Raw genomic sequence first — 21,075 nt, 5'->3', positions numbered from 1 at the left:
TCCATTATCCAGGTCATTAATGAAAATATTGACTAGTACTAAACGCAGGACTGAGCCCTGTGGAACCCCACTAGATACACCCTCCCAGTTGGACAGCAAGCCACTGACAACTACTCTGACTAAGTGACTATTGTCTTTCAACCAGTTGTGCTACCACCTTATAGAAATTTCAGTTAGACCACATTTCCCTAATTTGCTTATTAGAATGTCGTGTGGACTGTGCCAAAAGCTTTACTCAATCAAGACATATCACATCTACTGCTTCTCCCCACACACTAAGCCAGTAACCCTGTCAAAGAAGGAAATTAAGTTAGTCTGGCATGATTTGTTCTTGACAAATCCATGCTGGCTATTCCTTATAACTCTCCTTTTCTCTGGGTATTTACAAACTGATTGTTTAATACAGGGATCGGCAACCTTTGGCACACGGCCTGCCAAGGTAAGCCCCCGGTGGGCCGGGCCAGTTTGTTTACCTGCCACATCCGCAGGTTCGGCTGATCGCAGCTCCCAGTGGCCGCGGTTCACCACTCCAGGCCAATGGGGGCTGCGGGAAGCGGCGGCCAGCATAACCCTTGGCCTGCGCGGCTTCCCGCAGCCCCATTGGCCTGGAGCGGCAAACCACGACCAGTGGGAGCTGCGATCTGCCGAACCTGTGGATGTGGCAGTTAAACAAACCAGCCTGGTCCGCCAGGGGGCTTACCCTAGCAGGCCACGTGCCAAAGGTTGGCGATCCCTGTTTAATAACTTGCTCCAATTGTTTATGTAACTTGCAGGCTTTAGCTCTAGTGCTCTAGCTTGGAAGAGAGAAAACCAAATCACCCTGTTCAAATGGCACTTAACATAGAGAGCACCTAACAGCTGTGTAGTCCCCAGCACCTCCACAGATGTGTACCCGGAGTGCTCTGCCCTGGGTGAAACAGTCTGCTCCTGCGATCATGGACTGGGGACACTGAGCTAGAAAAGGTGTGTGTGTCTGGGTGTATATACATAAGGGATGGAGGAGGTCAATCCCAGGCTACATGCTTGTAGCAAGAAATCCCCTTCCATGTCATGGCAGAGTCCCCGATGCTGTCACAGGGCTCGTGAGCGATGGGTAGAATTCAGAGGAAATAGTGAAATTCCCTGTGTCTTGGATAGCATCCCCATTCCTCTTCTGGGTGGTCTGGCCCGTGGGCAAGAGAAAGGCATTGTGGCACAACTTACACCTGGCACCAAGTCCCCTAGGAACAACATCCACCTAGACCCAGAATACCCCTTTCTTGCTCCCATCTCCCCAGAACCCTAGGTACGAACCACAGCAGGGGAGGTCTTCCTCGGTGGAGGACGTCTGCGTGTCCTCAGGGGACGGCTTCTTTTTGGAGAAGCTGATGATCCTGGTGATTTTCCTCCCTGCTGCCCTGCTCACTGAGCCCTTCAGTTCAGCCAAGCCGCTCTTCTTGCCTTTCCCTGGGAACAGGGAGGAGAGCTCAGCTCAGGAGTAAACAGCAAGTCCCCCCACCAAGGCTGGCCAAAGCGGAGAGGTCACTATGGTGCCGTCCTTCAGGCTGGGATTTGCAATGAGAGCAGGAAGGGGTTTTGGGTGTCAGACAGTGGCAGGGAGGGGAGGGCAGAGTGGGAAGAGATACACTGACTGGGAAAGAGCAGGACATCCCCACCCCCAGCAACTGTTGCACTTCAGAGGACTGGCGCATGGAGCCAGGGGCAGATTAGGCAGAGGATGTAAATATTCCTCCGTGGCAGGGGCTTTAGCAACTCCTCCACATGCAGCAGGGCCGCATGGCAGTGCGGGGAAGCTGTGCCAGCAGGCGTGCCCCCTTCCTACCTCCCTGCAGCAGGCGGCTTTTTGAGACAACTGCAGAGAGGTGATGAGGTGGGAGGATGCTTTCTACAGTGGGGTGGACCCTCCCCTCCCCACAGTAGAGCCAGCTCATGGGCCCACAATGGTCAGAGCAGGGCTGGGGCTCTCACCGTGCTCCCTTCGGCTCATGGGGGTGCAGTTCTCTCCTGCTGCCACGCTGTCAGAGTCAGATGCCTGTTTGTCTTGTGATAACCTCTGTGGGGAGGAGGGCAGGCATCCATTTCAGTGCAGTTCCTCTCCCAATCCCTTCCTCCCGCACGAGTCCCCATGGCTTTTAACCACTTCAATGCCGCACTGAGTGACCATCCCTGACCAGAGTTCTGCGAGTCTGGCAAAGGTCGGTGTCCAGCCTAGCTCCTGATAGTCCCACCCTAGGCAGGGGGACAGGAAAGGGCATATGCCCCACCCCCATCTCCATTCCAGGGCGGGCTGGGGAGGTGGTCTTGGCTCTTTGTCACCAATTGGAGGGGGTCCCCTTCTGCTATCATAGGGGGTGCCACAGAAGGGCCATGCAAACATTGGGAGCAAGGCTGATCTTGTAGAACCCAGAAACCCAGCCTTCAGCTGCCTGATTCCTGTGAGTTCAGTCACTGTTCCCTTCTGCTGTGCATCACTAACCCCCAGGGGAGAGACAGAGAACAGGACACCTTGTCAAGGTCCATCTTGCAATGTAGCACAGGGGATGTAGGGGCTTCAGTCCCACCTGTTCCTCCTCCACTGGCACTGCTCCCTTCCTTTATCACCTGTGGAGACAGACCGCTCAGCACCGGCCTCTCAGGACCCATTGGGAGCGACTGAGCCCCGAGTCGTTACCCCGGTAACCGGGGAGCTCTGACCACACAGCTTGACCCAACCACAACAAACTGCATTTTGCTGTAGCTGTTTGTGAATGATCCCTTCCTGGAATGATTGATCCCGTTCCCTGCTGCCTTCCAGAGGGGACAAAGCAGCATGGGGCACCCTGCAAAGCTCCCTTTGGAGCAGGGTCTTCTTAAAACTCCCTCCACAAAGTCCTGTTTGAGATAATAAACGGTTTGGCCGTTAAAAAGGTTTAGGGGCATTTAACGAGGACTCAGACTACAGTCACAAAGGCCCCTTGGGTTCCAGCTAGCTGATCTGGGAGGCTTTGTCCATCTCCTACAGGGGTTCTGCCCAAGGTACCTATACAACCCCATCACCATAGATGGCGTCTGAGCACCTCACAATCTTATGTACTGACCCCCAGGAAGGCTGTAGCAGAGCAGGGAATTGAGCCTGCATCTCCTAAGTCCCAGACTAGGGCCTTGACCATCCTTCCTGTGAGGTTGCGGTGAACCTAGGCTCTCTGGGTAGATGGACACGGCATGAGGACAGCTCACCCTACTTCAGCCTTCCCACATCCCATCCCTGCCAGCCAGGGAAAGGAGAGGGGTGACGAAAAGCTGCTACAGTCATAATGTGGGCAATAAGGGTGACCAGAACTTCTTGCTAATCTCCACACAGGTTCAGCCTGGGAGAAGTTCTCCCATCCCTCTCCCTCCCCCACATGGCCCTTCACCAAAGCACACGCAGTAGCCAGGCTGGGTAGGGCAGATCTGACAGCACCAGGAGCCCTGGAGTGCAGTGTAATGGGGCAGGGGGGGCAGAAATGGGGCAGGCTGGCGTCCCAATCTCTCAGCGGTGAAATGCCCCACATCGGCAGATTTGGGGTGGGCAGGGGCTCATACTCCCCAGGGGCAAGATGGTGCTATTTAAACACACTCCTGTTTCAGGCCTTTACACGCTGCCAGCTCAGAGGCAGATCTGGTGACTTCACCAAACAGCTTCCAAGCTACACAGCCTCCCACTGGCAGAACAAAGGCAGGAAAGAGGAGGGGGAGGGTAAACAAACAGCTCCCCTCTCCCTTTGCCCATGGGACTCCAGCCTATCACACAGGGAGCGGAAAGGGGCCAAGGCTCCCTGGGCCTGGTAGCTCACCCCACAGCTGGTGTCCCAGTCTGGCAGGAATGATAAAAGAAGGGTGGAAAATCCCCTTCCCTTCAGAGATAAGGCAGCACTGGAAGCCAGGCCTTTCCCAGGAAGGCAGCTAACCTGCCTACCCACTTATGTCAGACAGGGATCACAGGAGCTAGGCCATGTACTGAGACAGCACCATACCACGGAGGAGGTTCCACCAGAAGGACAAAGGCTGGTCAAATGGGGAAAGGCTGGATTTTGTGGGGGGAGGAAGCCTGTGTGGCCAGTGGCGTGGGCTAGGGAGAAAGGCATAAGCTGCAGTAAGAGGTACCTTCAGCCACTCCTCAGCCTGCTCTTTGCTCTGCACTGCCAGCACCAGGGCCTCGGCCCCTGGCAGAGAGAAACGCAGCTCATGCTTCTTGCGGCGCCCATCCTTGGGCACATAGATGACGCTGCAGGTGCTCAGGGGCACCTCCAGGTGTGGCTGCCGGTCCTTGGAGCTTTTGTAGCACTAAAAGAAGTGGAGACAATTGTTTCCCAGAGAGTCGAGGCCTGACTGCATCTCCTGCCAGGCGGTGGAGCGTGAGCATGCTAGCACAAAGGGGGAATATCCCTGCTGAAGCTCTGTCTGCCCTTACACAGGGCTTCATCTAGCGACCTCGTAGTAATTCACAGAGGTGGCACAGTATCATTAGCCTCATTTTACAGAGGAGGAAGCTACAGGGGAGTGAATCAGCCAAAGTCACAGAAGGGGCCAGGACCAGAACCCAGGAGTCCCTGCTCGCACCACCAGACAACACTCCCTTCCCAGAACCAGGAACAGAACCTGGATAGTCCTGTACCCTACCCTCTGGGCCACACGGTCTCCCAGCTAACTGACCTGCATGAGGACTTTACTCATGACGTTTTGCATTAATTTTTCCAGTGACAAATATACAGGGTGAACCCAGATGGCTTCTGGGTAGAGATCTGGACTGTGGGCCTCACGGTATAAATGCTTCCAGGGGTGCTGTTATCCTGCACGGCAGGTATGGATTAGATATGCAACATTGCCATGAAAGGCAGTCTTGGCCCCACTCACATCCCCATGGAAGACACACCCTTTCATTTACTCAAACAATTCACTGAACATACATGGTTAGGCCACTTGAAAGCAGCAGCTTTGCCAATCCCTGTCTGTCCTTTGGTGCACTTGGCTCACTTGCACCCTATACACAGGAAGCTCCCCGTTTTTCCAGCCCAGGATCTCTCAGACTCTGGATCGCTCCAAAGATTTCCTGTATCCTGGGTCCCCCTGCACTCCAGAAGCTGAAGTCTCACCAGAAGTTTGTTGTCCTTGATGACCGTCAGCTGCTTGGCCCACTGCCCAAAGCGCTTCTTACGCAACAGGAAGGCACAAATCCTGCAGTCCTTCACCAAGTTCATAGAAGCTTCCTCTGATGGCCATTGGTGTGTCAGCCGCTGGCCCTTCCCATCCTCCTCCTCTTCATCGTATGACTCATAGGAGCTGCTCATCGCATCAGAGTCATTGTCTGGAAGGAAGCAGAGACCCTCCCAGTCACCCCAGGATGCTATCGACAACGGAGCTCCAATGCCCTGCACACAGAGTGGGACTTCAGCCTGGAGGATCACCTTCTCCTAGCAGTGTCTTGGGAGAGAAAGCCTTTGTGCGCGGGGAGGGGGCAAGGGGGAATGGAGGATCAAACTCTGGATCAGCAGCAGTTCAACGCTAACGATTTCCATTTTCCTCCAGCTCCTATCCAACTTGCACTAGCATTTCTCTTTATGAAATATGCAAAACATGGAGGGTTCTAAGTGACCTCTTACATGTGACAAACCTTCTCTTTAGATGGAGAGATTCTCTTGGATCAAATCAATGGCTAGGACATGCAAGAGGCCTGACTGTTTGTTGAGCAGCCTGTGTAAGAGCAGCGTACATGTCTGAATTGCTCAGGGACTACTGACCTCCAGGAGATACTCCAGGATGCAGCTCTTTACCCAGGCAGCTGAAGAGACTGGACAAGGAAAGTCCCACCTCTTGAGTTGTGCTGGAGCTTTTCTCAGGTTGCTTGCTGCTGTCTTTGTTTTCATTGCACTGGTACTTTAACTCAAGTCAAGGGCTCCCAGAGCAGCAGGTGGGTGCCTCTTATACATGGTTATAAACTGCCAGAAATAAATAGACCCTGGCTCTCTTCCTCGCTCTCTTTGCGACACCTAGAGCGATTCCTGCCTTGAAGGCCACAGAACTACCACTGATGGTTACCACAGGGCTGTGGTCCAAGCAGATGCTTAGGTACTCTTTGGCTCTGTGTAGGATTCCCCACCCCCATCCATCAGGCTGATGGCTCATCCCCTTTGGCTCTTTCCCCCTGGTTAGGCACCTGTCTTGAAGAGTCTTTGCCCTGGTACCTACAGGAGTTTTTCTGCTCCCCATTCATCCTGGTAACAGGGTAGTTGCTGTCGGCATCCTCATAGTAGCCATCCTCAATTGAGTTGGGGGGACTGGAGCTATCTGCAATGAGAGCAAAGGGGGTGAAATTTGTGATGGAGACCCCTGCATAGGGGCTAGGATATTAACGCGGCACATGCATGGCACAGACACTGGTGACAGGACCCATCAGAAGGCTGCGCTGAAGCAAGTCATGCCACTGCTTGGAGCTCTCACGGTTGCCAACATGAGCTGCGCAGCAAGGCCAAGTGTAATGGATTAGACATGGGTGCAGTTATAGCTGGATAGAAGCACGAAGTGGTGGCATAAGGGGAGGGACTTTGTCCACAGGCTAAGCTGAAAAAGCCTCAGCAGCAGAAAGCCTCCCTCCCTTCCTCTGCCAGCTCTCCAGGAGCCACCGGAAAGCTCCACCCACAGGAGGAAGGAGACCAGCTGCCAAGTGACATGGTTTGGGAAAACCACCCCACTCCTTTCCTGACATTCCTCCAAGGTCGCAGCCACTCCCGGGGAGGCTCAGCACTCACTCCCCCTTCACATACAGGGTCTGGGAGCGCTCCGTCCCCTTCCCCTCAGGCTGCCCTTCACACAGGCATGGAGCTCAGCAGCCAGGAGATGAGGGAGCGTTTGAGGGGCTATATCCTACAGCTGAGAAGACCAAGCAAAACCTCCCACTTTGGGGAAACCTCTTGGTTTCTTCCTTCCCTTGGGGAGTGTTGGAGCTCCGGCCCAAGGGAGCTCAGGGCAGCTGCCCCATATCAGGCCCTGGACAGTACCTCCTTGTGAGCCCAGTAACATCACCCCCGAAGGGCCTGGCAGGTGTTGCTACTGGGTGGAAGATCCCCTTCACTCTCTCTGCACACAGCAGGAGCCAGGACTGGGGCTTTGTTCATTCCAAAAGCCTCAGAGAGATCAGGACTTGACGCAGCTCAAAGCCAGCTCCCACTGAATCCTCTGCCCCTTAGCCACCCCCTCTCCCTGCCCTAAGCCAGCTGTGGGAGAGACTGTCTTGCCTCAGGATCTCAACGTTCCTGGTCACTCAGCCCTGACTGAGGCGTTTCCAGAGGGGTGGGTGCAAACAGCCCCTGGTACCACCACCACATGAGGATGGGAAGGCAGCAGGGACAGGAGTGCCATTGCCCCCACCCCAGGTCATTGCCTTCCCCAAGACAAGCCAGTGAGGGCTGCCCCCTGTGGGACTCTGGCGAGGGCCCCTTGTTTTGATAGGCTGGCATGGGAGCTGCAGAGCCACTGTACAGACATGCCAGGGGCCAGCCCGCTGGGTGTTCTCCAGTCCCCTCCCCACAGGTGCTTCCTGTTTACCAGGGTTGGACTCACTGCGGGAGGTGATGTACTCGGGGGCCTTGCCTGGACCCAGAGGTAGGGCCTCCTCGTAGTAATCTTCAGGTGGGGGGGTTGTGGGAAGCGGTGGGGGAGGGTCCCTAGGAGCCTACAAAGGAGACAGAGAGAGACCAGTTTCAATTAGAGTGAAGGAGCGGGACGGGGCTGAGTTACAGGATGTCCAAGGGGCCATCAATAAGAGCTGTTCCCAAAACGGCAAGAGAAGGGTAACAAGTCTCCTCCCCATCCTCCTGGATCTGTGGGTACCTCTCCCTGTCCAAGAGGTTATCAAACCCAGAGTCCAGCCCCTCCCCCTTTTGCTGTCTGCTTCCACCCACTGAGAGCAGGCAGGGACTGTGGCTTGAGAAGCCCCAGCCCAGCCCCCCAGGAGCCCAGATCCACTGCCATAGTCACGTTCCAATCCAATTCTTGTCCTTTCATTACCACATGACTGTGACAGGGCCCAATGACCTGTGGGGATGGAGATTTTGGGGTTGCTGGACTCACATTTTTAGATGGATGGCTCCTTGTGAGCTCCAAGCCAATGCCCTCGCTGGTGTCCCCATCGTCCTCCTGCATATCCTGGAGATCCCGCAGGTCACAGTCTGGAGGGGGGTTAGAGAAGAGATGCTAAGCCAAGCTATGATGCCAGGGACAGGGCTCCCCAGACAGACCTTCAAGGAAGGCCTTTCTCTTCCTCAGTGCTATATACACTGACCACCCCTAGCCCACACCAGAATTAGCTTGTTGTCACAAGAATGTCATTTATAGTCCACTTCACACCACATCATCATCTTCCCAAGCGGAACAAGCTTTGGGGTTTCTATAGGCGAGTTCGTATTTGGGTGCCCCAAAGTGAGCTAGATATTGGGGAGGGGGGTGAAGGAACTGCCTAGACCAGTGTGACAGCAATGGGGTCACACCCCGCTTCGGGCAGTGGATCTGGTTTTATTGGTGCTGTGAATGTTCCCACTACACCAAGGTTACATCCTGCTCTTTCCATCCCTGCCCTGGGAGTGGTCACCTGGGCAGCCAACAAAGAGGGGCTAGAGCCCTAGAGTAAAGGATGGGGCTTCACTCCCAGTGCTGAGGGAGTCAGCCCTCTGCCTGGGGTTGCGGGGGTTGAGCTCTCAGCCTTGTAGGCTGGAGCGATAGCTAGAAAGTCACAGCAGTTCAGCTGCATGGCCAGCGAGGTGTGGAAGGGGGTCTCCAGACCAGTGATGAGCTGGCTGAGCTGTACGTACCAAACTCTTCAAAGAGGGACTCCACGAAGCTGGTGCTGTTCTGCAGGGCTGCTGTGTTGGCGTACATGTAGTCCAGAGCCTTCCCTGGGAAGGAGAAGAGACATTACCGCTGTTGGGGAGGAGCAAAGTCAACTTCTGACTGCAGGGGCAGGGCAGGATGGCATGGCCAGCACAGAGATCTCTTTGTTGGACCCCACTCATCAAATGGGCACATGCCCAGCTCCCCAGGAGTTGTAACCCAAGAGCACCGCAGTCATAGGGACACCCAGCCCAGCTAATCAGACTGTGCATGCTCATGTGAAGCACCTCTCACGAGGGCACCTGGTTCCCAAGGACAGCAGCCCGAGGGAGGGGAGAGCAGCAGGGAGGTGGCTGGCGGAGGATTGGGAGTGCACAGAACGACACAGAGCAAGGATAAGGAAGCAGAGGGGGAAAAATCTAGAACTCTCCATCCCACTGAAGATCATTTCAGAGGGTCCCACAGGGATAATTTTCACTCTGCCATGGGGAGGAGGCAGCCCTCCAGGTGTGAGGCCTGTTGGGATTTCCATGGAAATCCCCCCTCAGCAGAAACTGCCGGCAGGAAGGCCGGTGGGAATGAGCGTTTCCACAGGAAATGCAGAGCAATTCCAGCCCAGTCACAACAATTCCCTTCCCTGGGCTGGGCCTGTTTGCACAGGAGCTGCCGGTGTCAGCGTGCAGTGGCGTGCCAGGCGGCCTGACGTACACCTGCTGTGTAACTCGGGTGCCCGACAGCTGGGGAAAGGGGAAAAGAGGCCTCATGGGGGCCCTGCTGCGGCAGGGATCTGCCAGGGTTTGCCAAGGAGTAGCGCCAAAGGCCGACATGAGCAAGCGCTTCAGCCGAGGATACGGAGACCCGTCGCACCGAAACCAGAGAACTTCCCGTCCCAGAGCACCTACAGCTCCCATCGCACGGCAGGTGAAGTCATAATAAATACAGAGAGCTCGTCGGTACCCAGAAGGCATGAATAAGTCAAAAGGGTAGAGCAGCAGGATCTTGCCAGCTATTGTTTAAGGCCGGTATCTCTGCTACTCAAGGTCAACTGGAGGACTCTTTCTTTGCACAAAAAAACCACCAGAGGGAGTCATGCGCCTCATCAATAAAGGGGCCTGATATGCAGCCAAGCAATAAATGACTCTCTAGGGAGAGATCCAAGGGCTGGGCGCTCCACCTTCCTGGCTGGATGCTTTGCCTGATGAGCTAGAGGAGAGCCAATGCTAGTTCATTCATGCCTCACCTCAGTCTTCTGCATCCCCATTTTGTATTCACTGCACTGGGTGAAGGAAAAGGCAGTTTCTACGGCTGCTCCAAATTACCTGGCTGCTGCAGAGGAGTCTAGTCCTGAACTACAACCTTCCTCTGTCCCCAGCCAGGAGGTCGCAATGTCTGTTTGCCATGGACAGTCCTTGGCTGAGACAAGCTTTTCTCCTCCCCAGCTCCACGGACAGATCTGTGAATCCCCCAGGACGGAGATAGGCTGCAGGAGCGAGGGCCTGGGAGCTGCCTACAGGCAGGCTTTACCCCAAAGCACCAAGAGGGGTTCTGACATCTAGTCTAATTTAGAACCAGGCTTTTCCATCCAGGGCATCCTCCAAAACGTAATGCTGTAACAGCAAGTGCACTGCATAGAGCAGGCCTGCGCTGAGGCTGTGCAGACTGGAGGTATGACACTGCCCCCCGGCTCTGAGTCAGGGGCAGAGCCTCCTTTGTAAAGCCAGTTAAACCTCAGGGCAGTCCTGGAGAGAAGTGGGGGGAGAAGAAGCTGAGGATGGGTAGAGTAGGGGCAAGGAAAGCTTACTGACCTGCAGGGGGCTGCAGCTTCTGCAGGATAGTGGAGACGGCCAGTTTCTTCTCCATGGTGGTAGCGCTCAGGTATTCATGATCCAGCAACTTGAGCAGCAAGCTGAGCTCCGGGAGGAGCTGGTCCAGCACTGGGAAAGCAGCAGAGAGAACAGGAGTCAGGGAGCCAGCTGGGGGAGGAGAGAACAAGATGATCCAGGCTGAGGGGTTTGGGCTACTACAGAGGCTGGAGGGGAAAAAGCAGCTTGGGGCAGGGACTCTGTGTTTTGAGTTTGTACAGTGCCTAGCACGATGGGGCCCTGGTCCGTGATTGGGGCTCCTAGGTGCTACGGTGATACAAATAACAAAACACACACCACCACCTACTGAGTGTTTGGACAGAGATACAGCAGAGCCTACGAGGGAGCTGGAGACACAATAACTCCATTTCCGGCTGGTCCCACAAGAGGGCACCCACACTGTCAGGTCATCTGATCCTTGCCTGCAGGCAGGGGACCCTGCTCCCTGCTTTTGGATGCCCTCTATAAAAAAAAACCCCTCTCGGGGGTCATTTACATATTGATTTGAAGCCAGGGTCCATTTTTCAGACCCCCTGAGGTTTGGGGCCAAAGGGGACGTCAGATAAATAGTCTCTGGTAAACTAAATGCACTTAACCCAGAACTAAAACATATTGCGCATGTACAAGCAGAGGCAACTGCAGGTGAAGAGCAAAGGGGAAGATGGGCGAGCAGAGACTCTAAGAGTACGTCTACACTACGAAATTAGGTCAAATTTATAGAAGTTGATTTTTTAGAAAGCGATTTTATACAGTCAATTGTGTGTCCCCCCACACTAATGCACTAAGCGCGTTAAGTCGGCGGTGTGCGTCCACAGTACTGAGGCTAGCTTCGACTTTTGGAACTGTGGGTAGCTATCCCACAGTTCCCGCAGTCTCTGCTGCCCATTGGAATTCTGGGTTAAGCTCCCGATGCCTGATGGGGCAAAAACATTGTCACGGGTGGTTTTGGGTACATGGTCATCAATCGCCTCTCCCTCCATGAAAGCAATGGCAGACAATCGTTTCGCGCCTTTTTTCTGTGCGGCCGCCATACTGCTTTCAGCAGATGGTGCAGTAGGACTGCTAAGCGTCGTCATCGAACCACTGCTTCCATTACCACTCTGCTCTCCTGGTGGTCTTGCAGGGCCACTTCTGCTGCAACTCTGCTTGGCTGCTCTTGTCTCGTCATAACACGGCAAGCGTGCAGTCCGCTCAGCTGTTGTGTCCTGGCAGCAGATGATGCAATAGGTCTGCAAACCATCATCACTGAACAACTGCTTCCGCTGCCACTCTGCTCTCCTGCAGATGCCATACCACGGCAAGCATGGAGCCCGCTCAGATCACTGCAGCAATTATGAGCCTTGTAAACACCTCGCGCATTATCATGCGGTATATGCGGAACCAGAACCTGCAAAAGCAGGTGAGGAGGTGATGGCAGCATGGTGACGAAAGCGATGAGGACATGGACACAGACTTCTCTCAAAGCACAGGCCCCGACAATTTGGTCATCCTGGTGGCAATGGGGCAGGCTCATCCCATGGAATGCTGATTCTTGGCCCGTGAAACAAGCACAGACTGGTGGGACTGGATAGTGTTGCGGGTCTGGGATGATTCCCAGTGGTTGCAAAACTTTTGCATGAGTAAGGGCACTTTTATGGAACTTTGTGACTTGCTTTCCCCTGCCCTGAAGCGCAAGAATACCAAGATGAGAGCAGCCCTCACAGTTCACAAGCGAGTGGCGATAGCCCTCTGGAAGCTTGCAACGCCAGACAGCTACTGGTCAGTCGGGAATCAATGTGGAGTGGGCAAATCTACTGTGGGGGCTGCTGTGATCCAAGTAGCCAACGCAATCACTGAGCTGCTGCTATCAAGGTTAGTGACTCTGGGAAATGTGCGGGTCATAGTGGATGGCTTTGCTGCAATGGGATTCCCTAACTGTGGTGGGGCAATAGACAGAACACATATCTCTATCTTGGGACCAGACTACTAAGGCAGCCAGTACATAAACCGAAAGGGGTACTTTTCAATGGTGCTGCAAGCACTGGTGGATCACGAGGGACGTTTCACCAACATCAACGTGGGATGGCTGGGAAAGGTACATGATGCTCTCATCTTCAGGAACTCTGGTCTGTATGAACAGCTGCAGCAAGGGACTTGCTTTCCAGACCAGAAAATAACCTCTGGGGATGTTGAAATGCCTGTAGTTATCCTTGGAGACACAGCCTACCCCTTAATGCCATGGCTCATGAAGCCATACACAGACACCCTGGACAGTAGTCAGGAGCTGTTCAACTATAGGCTGAACAAGTGCAGAATGGTGGTAGAATGTGCATTTGGACGTTTAAAAGTGCGCTGGTGCAGTTTACTGACTCGGTTAGACCTCCGTGAAACCAATATTCCCATTGTTATTACTGCTTGCTGTGTGCTCCACAATATCTGTGAGAGTAAGGGGGAGATGTTTATGGCGGGGTGGGAAGTTGAGGCAAATCACCTGGCCGCTGATTACACGCAGCCAGACACCAGGTGGTTAGAAGAGCACAGCAGGGCACGCTGCATATCAGAGAAGCTTTGAAAACCAGTTTCATGGCTGACCAGGTTACGGTGTGACAGTTCTGTTGGTTTCTTCTTGATGAAAACCTGCTCCCTTGGTTCACTCTACTTTCCTGTAAGCCAACTGCCCTCCCTTCCCCGCTTCGATCACCACTTGCAGAGGCAATAGAGTCATTGTTATTGCAAATTTATGCATTCTTTATTAATTCATCATACAAATGGGGGATAATTGCCAAGGTAGCATGGGAGGGGTGGGAGAGGAGGGAAGGACAAGGCCACACTGCACTTCAAAACTTGTTGAATGCCAGCCTCCTGTTGCTTGGGCAGTCCTCTGGGGTGGAGTGGTTGGGTGCCTGGAGGCCCCCCCTAATGTTCTTGGGTGTCTGGGTGAGGAGGCTATGGAACTTGGAGGAGGGCGGTTGGTTACACAGGCGCTTCAGTAGCCATCCATGCCTTTCCTGAATCTCAACCATACGCCAGAGCATATCAGTTTGATCCTCCAGTAGCCTCAGCATTGCATCTTGCCTCCTCTCATCACGTTGCCGCCACCTTTCCTCTTGATCCTGCCACCCCTCCTGTAGCTCCCACCACCTGTCCTCGTGTTCACTTTGTGCTTTCCTGGACTCTGCCATTGTCTGCCTCCACGCATTCTGCTGGGCTTTCAGTCTGGGTGGACTGCATGAGCTCAGAGAACATTTCATCGCGAGTGCATTTTTTTCGCCTTCTTATCTGTGCTAGCCTCTGGGACGGAGATGCTAGTGGCAGCGTTGAAACATTTGCAGCTGCGTGAGGAAAAAAAGGGGATGGTAAAATTGAAAAAGACACATTGGTCATTTAAAAAGGAGGGGCTGATGTTTTCGGGTTAACATGCAGCACAAACCCAACTAACCTCCACACACCCAATTCTCTGGGATGATCGCTTCACCCCTCCCACCACCACATGGCTAACAGCAGGGATGATTTCTTTTCAGCCACAGGCAAACAGCCCAGCAGGAACGGCCACCTCTGAATGTCCCCTTAATAAAATTCCCCTATTTCAACCAGGTGACCATGAATGATATCACTCTCCTGAGGATAACACAGAGAGATAAAGAATGGATGTTGCTTGAATGCCAGCAAACACCGGGACCACATGCTGCCATGCTTTCTTATGCAATGATTCCAGACTATGTGCTACTGGCCTACCATGGTAAAGTGTCCTACCATGGAGGATGCAATAAGGCTGCCCTCCCCAGAAACCTTTTGCAAAGACTTTGGGAGTAGATCCAGGACAGCTTCATTGAGATGTCCCTGGAGGATTTCCGCACCATCCCCAGACATGTTAACAGACTTTTCCAGTAGCTGTACTGGCTGCAAATGCATTCCAAGTCTTCAGGGCAAATCATTAAACATGCTTGCTTTTAAACAGTGTATTATATTTACAAAGGTACACTCACAGAGGTGCCTTCTTTGCCTTGAAGGTCCAGGAGCCCAGGTTGGAAGTGTACTGGCTCCAGGGTGATAAACAGTTCCTGGCTGTCCGGGAGAACGGTTTCTCCGCTTCTCTGGTGTGCTATCATATTTCTTGTCCCCAAAATCCTCATCCCTGTTGCCGGAGACTCCCTTGCAGGAGTCCACGTACAGGTGTGGGGTAGTTGTAGGGACACCCCCTAGAATTGCATGCAGCTCATCATAGAAGCGGCGTGTCTAGGGCTCTGACCCCGAGCGGGCGTTTGCCTCTTGGGTTTTTTGGTAGGCTTGCCTGAGCTCCTTAAGTTTCACATGGCACTGCTGCGGGTCCCTGTGATAGCCTCTGTCCTTCATGCCCTTGGAGATTTTTTAAAAATATTTTGGACTTTCGTCTTTTGGAATGGAGTTCTGATAGCATGAATTCGTCTCCCCATACAGCGATCAGATCCAGTACCTTCCGTTCGGTCCACGCGAGAGCTCTTTTGCGATTCTGGGTCTCCATGGTCACCTCTGCTGATGAGATCTGCACGGTCACCTGTGCTGATGAGCTCACCTGGCCAAACAGGAAATGAGATTCAAAAGTTCCTGGGGCTTTTCCTGTCTACCTGGCCAGTGCCTCCGAATTGAGAGCACTGTCCAGAGCGGTCACAATAGAGCACTGCGGGATTGCTCCCGGAAGCCAATACCGTCTAATTGCGTCCACACTAAGCCAAATTCGACCCAGCAATGTCGATTTCAGTGCTAATCCCCTCGTCGGGGAGGAGTAAAGAAACAGATTTTAAGAGCTCATTAAGTCGACAAAAATGGCTTTGTTGTGTGGACGGGTACAGGGTTAAATCGATCTAACGCTGCTAAAGTTGACCTAAACTTGTAGTGTAGGCCAGGGCTAAGGGAGTGTCTACACTGCCCATATCATGTGTGCAGTGTAGTCACGCTTTATCGCCGGGGGAGAGCTCTCCTGGGTATAAAAAGATAGCCACCCCGAGGGAGGGGTGGTAGCTTTCTCGCTGGCAGCGCAGCTCCTGGTGATAAAGCGCCGTCTATAATGGTGCTTCTCAGCGCTAAAACTTTTGCTGCTCAGGGGGGTGTTTTATCACACCCCTGAATGACTAAAGTTTTCACGCTGAAAGTGGCAGTGTAGACACCGCCCAAGCCTTGAGACTGAGCAGGTCTTAACCTGACACCCAGCTGCCAATAAGGATGGTGTCAAGAACGTTGTTTCCCCCTATTCCTTGACCTGAACTTCAATTCCTATCACGGTTTTTTAAATAATCCCCCTCCCTGAAAATTTGGGAATTACGTTCCTTATATTTTTTTTCCCTCCCCGTGAGGCATGGACACATCACTGATATTTTAGGGTAGCTCTTGGGTGCTAGAAGCCAGTTTCAGAGGAAGAGTATGGGAACATGGGATGTTTTGAAATCAGAGCTTCCTGAGGACCTTGCAGGCCTAGCATTCTGAGCCTTCTGACTTCAATGCAGAGAGGGGCTGCTTCAAAGAGTTACACGTTTGGTGTCATTTTAAACTGGTTTAGGAGCCCCTTTTGCTTTGTGGCTTCTGCTTCAACAAGGCCAGCTGGCCAGAGACCCCTCAAGCCGCCTCTGGGCTCCTGCAGCTTTTCACACCCCTGCGTGGAATGCAGCAAAAGCCAGATGGTATCGTCAGAGGAGGTGCTAAAAATCAAGCTGCTGCTACAGAGCAGGGGGGGAGAGAGATAAGAGGGGCTGAAGGGTGGGGATGACGTTGTGCAGAGCACCCTTTGTCATCCAGAGAGCGGCTGCTCTCCTGTCCAGACACCTCTTGGACAGTGTTTACTGTGCAAACACACACACACATACAGACTCTTCAGACCTTGTGTCACAGGCAGGAGACAGCTGGCCACCTGCAGAGCTCACTCGGGAACACTGGCCTATCAGATCACTATTCAAATGGCTCAGCAGGGCATTCCTCAACTTCTGATTGGCATATAATACAGTGCCCTTGTCTATTATTTATCACCCGTATTACCATAGAGCAGAGGTGGGCAAACTATGGCCCGTGGGCTTGGCCTGCAGGACCATCCTGCCCGGCCCCTGAGCTCCTGGCCTGGGACGCTAGCCCCTGCTGTCCCCCCCTCCCCTGCAGCTAAGCAGTCACGTGGGAAGTGCTCTGGGCGGCGGGGCTGTGCGCTCATGCAGGGCATGCTGCTCTGAGTGTCATGGTAAGGAGGCTGGGGGGGCAGTCAGGGGACAGTTGGATAGGGGCGGGGCAGTCAGGGGACAGGGAGCAGAGGGGGTCTGGATAGGTGGTGGGGTCCCAGGGGGGCGGTTGGATGGGTCAGGGGTTCTGAGGGGGGGTAGTCAGGGGGCAGGAAGTGGGAGGGGTGGATAGGGGGCTGGGGCACAGCCTTCCCTACCTGGCCCTCCATACAGTTTTGCACCCCAATGTGGCCCTCGGGCCAAAAAGTTTGCCCACCCCTGCCATAGAGCCTAATGGTCCCAGCCAGTGTGGGGCCCCATTGCGTCACCTACCGTACAGGCAGACAACCCCTGCCCCAAAGGGCTCACAGTATTCTTGAATACCTACAGGAGGCCTCCAGGAGAGCTGACAATGCAGCATAGACTCAAGTGCCATCAGCACACAGAAGACTCTCAGCTCTGTAGTCTGTGTGTCAAATGGGAACTACACCATGGCCTAGTTTTCTCCATGCCTGGCCCAAGTCAGCAGCTGGGTGAAGAACAGCTGGCTAAAGTGGATCCTAGGCAATATTGGAGGGCGTGGGGAGGATACTAGCTAGATCAAAACACAAACTGAAACTGCTCCACAGAACTTGCCTCCACTCTAGGTTTGTCTTGGCTAGGTTTTAAAGGCGACGCTGTTAGTAACATGGTCTAGTGGAGACAGATGACGACTCTGCCCTGTCTCCATCAGGCGTTTGGGTCTGTCAGCACAGCAAACGAAGGCGCGACTAGCGCTGACAGGCATAGCCCTCAATCTAGCTAGCACCGATAGCAATAGCGGGGAAAATGCAGCAGCACAGGACAGCAAGTAGGAGTACAGGCTCGCTGGGGACCTGAGGTAAATACGCAGGTTGTGAGCCCATGCTGAAGCCTGTACCACCACATCTACACTACTCCTGTCGGTTGTACTAGCTAGATGCCCATGCTGGTGTCAATGCCTACCTGTGCTACAATCACACTTTCACTGGTGGTGTAGAAGTACCCATCGAATGTGTGAAAAAGTGCCAGCTAACCCTGCACCTTTAAATCTTACTGAGAGCAAGCCTACAACATCCCCTTCTTTTGAGGGCATCTGCCCTCAGCCTGGCCAAGTCACTACACTGCTCAGTGCTACTGGATACCCAAATAACCATGTGGTGAAACGGGCCCAATTCTGTCTGCACCTGATAAGAAGATTGCAACCCCTCCTACAAGACATAGGCCTGGCTACCATGATCTATGCATTCATGACTTCTGCTTGATTATTGAAATTCATAGCTAGGAAAAAAGCACTGGGTCCCAAAAGAGATTCCAGCTGGAACAAAACATGGCAGCCTGTCTGCTTCGCAATACAGACTGGCATGAACTTGCTCCCGGCACTGGCTCCCCATTGAATACAGAGCCCAATTCCAGGTCTCTGTTCTGTTATCCACAGCTCTCCATGGAATTGGCCCAACTACCCAAGAGATTGCCTCTCTGCCCATGGCCTCAGCCTCCAATGGCAGTAATGGTCCGCTGGAACCGTGAACCTGTTGACCCTCAGATTAGTCCAGGAGGCAGACTGCACTTGGACTATGGCTACAAAGTATAAGAATGACCACAGAACTAACCACTTCCACAACTGAATGCAAGACTCATTTCTTCAACTTAGCTTTCCCGCTCTTTCCTACATTGTTATTTCTGGTTGGAGAGACTTGGAGGGGCTCAGACAATGTGCTGAGTTATGTGAGGGTGGAGGTGGGGAAAGCGGATCTAGGAATCTATATAGCGAGCTACATTCCAATAAGCAGGTGTCCACCACATACCTGTTAACCCAATTCCTTACGCGAGTTCCCATCTCCGTGCACCCCACGGCAGACAATACCCTAACCAACTATACTACAAAAACACACTCTGCAGCTTTCATAGCGCTTCTCCGAGTATCCCGGAGGCTGAGTGGACTGGCTTCTCCCTCCCCAGCACAGAGCTACCATCCAGGGGTTTGGCCTGCATAGGGAGTGCAGGTTTAGGCTTGTCGGATTAGGGACGTGAGAGCTGGGGCGGATAAGATCCAGACAGGCCACAAACATCACACAGCCTGAACGAAGCTGCTGAGAGTTAACGTTTGCCCCTCTACTTTGTTTCATTATTTTTCATTTTCACGCTGTCCCAGGTCCTAGCGGGACCAAGTCCAAAAGTGCTGCGTGACTGGGCCGTCCTTGTGGTACTGCTGGTCCAAATGGAAGCAGCATCTCGCTGGATCTCTCATGTGCAAGCCTCACACAAGATCTCCAGCCCAATTTTGCAGACTCAGGGGATTCTGAGGAGGTCTGGAAATGCAACTGAACTTCTGGGGGCTAGCTTCGATCTAAAACTAACCTTTAAGGTTTGCCCATCGCTAGTTATGGCACAGCAGAGACTTCAACACTTTAAAAAAAAAAAAAAAGGAGGCAGCTCTTTGAGAGCAGAAGGCAAGTCAGATGCAGAGAACACCAGGGACAGGAAAAACCTGCCATTATAGAACAGCAAAGGGAAGAAACATCAGAAGCCAGAGATAGAGTCTTTCTTTAGGCATGTCTGAGCAATCACCTGTTGCCAGCAAATCTGGGAGGACAGGAAAGTGTGGGCTAGGGAGGGAAAGGCTGAGGACCCAGTGGGAGAATTGCAGTTGAGCCAGCCACTCATCTCTGTGTTGACGTTAGTGTAAGTCATAGGACCTCCTTGCACCACAGTTACCCAGATGGTAAAGAATAGGCCGTGAAAAGAAACCAATGAACCAGGCCCAGCATGAGCCAAGATCCCCTGGGGGAAAGCACGGAGGAGGAGGAGGGGAGAAAGGACTTGCATGCCCCAGTCACTGCAGCTTGCTCGGAGGTAGAAAGCAGCATTCCCAAGTCAACAAGAGCTCTGCTGATTTCATACAGCTCAGCAAGCCCTCCACCTGGGACCCTGCCCCGTCGTGGGAACCTTCTCTCTCTCCAAACTACCTTCAGCCCAGCCCTTCCCCCACTGCCTCCAGGGAATCAGTGTGTGTCATCAGCACAGCAACAAGATACCCCTGAACTAATCTGCCACTGGTGGGATGAGTTTGTCAGCTGTTGTTATCCTCCCCGGCACACCCAGTTCTTGTCTTGCTTGTGGGAGGCCGGAAGAGGGAACAGGACAAGAACAAACTATACCCAAGCCCAAGTTCTCCTTTGATTTCATCATGGGTCCTGGAGACCCAATAATAATCCCTGCCAGCTGGTCACCAGTGTATTGAGGCAAGAGTGTATTGAGTGCACCAGTGGTGGGTGCCAACCTGAAGTCAGGCTCTGAAGGGATCCAGGACGTCCCTCCCCTCATTCCAGGGCTACCAGCAAATTTGGAAGGCAGAGATTAGTGAATCCCAGTTCAGGGGGCCAGAGGAATGCGCAGTGAACCCCATTGCTGCAGGGGTTGCCAAGACAATCCTGTACCAGTACAAACATCAGCCAGACCCTGTTCTGAGATGTGCGCGAACTGTGAGTCAGCCAAATCAGAGCACATTGCGGTTCACAGCGGGCTCCAGGTCTCCGCAGCCAGAGTGGTGGGAGGCGAGTTCCTGGGGCTGGCCACAGGAGGATTCTAATGTGCTGACGAATGGAGCGGGGCGGACGGTCGAGACATGCAGCGTGTGCGGGCACCAGCCCCCCAGAACAAAGAGCTTCAGTTCCACGGCGTGTGGGAGGTGAGCAATCTGGCACTCGAGGGGAGGGTGCCACCCCCTACATTGGGATGCCTGCACAGCAATCCCCAAACCACACAGGCCTCTCGTTGCCATTTGAAATGGAAGCCTGGTGAGCCACCTGGCCTGGGGGGGGATTTGGTGTTGTTTTTAAACAGGACTGGCAGCGAGACCTGCCACAACATCTTGCCATCTGTGTTAAGGAGGTCCTGAAAGGAGCAAGCAGCTCCAAGAGGAGCTCAGTGGGGGTGCTCCGCCTCCTACGGGGTGAGTATCAAGGCAATGCTCCCGCATGGTGCTAGGGGGTGCTGTGCTGCATAAGGCATTGGAAAAGAAGGGTCCCCGATTGCTAATGTTCATTAAAGACCGTGTGGGCGTCTTGCAATAGTTGGGGGAAAAGCCCACGTCCTGTCCAAATGCCAATTCAGACAGCGGTCTATGGTCCCTAAATTCTCCCTGCAGCTTCCAGGGGAAAACGGCTTTGCTATGCAGCTTCAAGACAAGATTC

At 53.5% G+C, this 21,075-nt stretch overlaps 1 protein-coding gene across 3 annotated transcripts in view; it reads right to left on the bottom strand.

Moving 5' to 3' along the window:
- AFAP1L1 (actin filament associated protein 1 like 1) overlaps positions 1-21,075 on the bottom strand; it is a 55,716-nt gene that overhangs the window by 10,137 nt on the left and 24,504 nt on the right. Inside the window, exons 2-11 of one of the 3 annotated variants that reach the window (XM_077824898.1) lie at positions 10,650-10,778; positions 8,826-8,909; positions 8,089-8,186; positions 7,579-7,690; positions 6,208-6,306; positions 5,115-5,326; positions 4,126-4,305; positions 2,506-2,601; positions 1,969-2,053; positions 1,294-1,446 (exon numbers count right to left, since the gene is read on the bottom strand). In XM_077824898.1, coding sequence (XP_077681024.1) covers positions 1,294-1,446; positions 1,969-2,053; positions 2,506-2,601; positions 4,126-4,305; positions 5,115-5,326; positions 6,208-6,306; positions 7,579-7,690; positions 8,089-8,186; positions 8,826-8,909; positions 10,650-10,778 — 1,248 coding nt within the window. Of the gene's footprint in view, positions 1-1,293; positions 1,447-1,968; positions 2,054-2,505; positions 2,602-4,125; positions 4,306-5,114; positions 5,327-6,207; positions 6,307-7,578; positions 7,691-8,088; positions 8,187-8,825; positions 8,910-10,649; positions 10,818-21,075 lie in introns of all 3 variants that reach the window. The other 2 variants (XM_077824897.1, XM_077824899.1) reach the window with 2 other exon arrangements.

Source organism: Eretmochelys imbricata, chromosome 8, assembly GCF_965152235.1.
Source record: "Eretmochelys imbricata isolate rEreImb1 chromosome 8, rEreImb1.hap1, whole genome shotgun sequence".
Taxonomy (NCBI): domain Eukaryota; kingdom Metazoa; phylum Chordata; order Testudines; family Cheloniidae; genus Eretmochelys; species Eretmochelys imbricata.
Note: the sequence above shows the minus strand (reverse complement) of the source record. Positions and strands in the feature narration are given on the sequence as shown.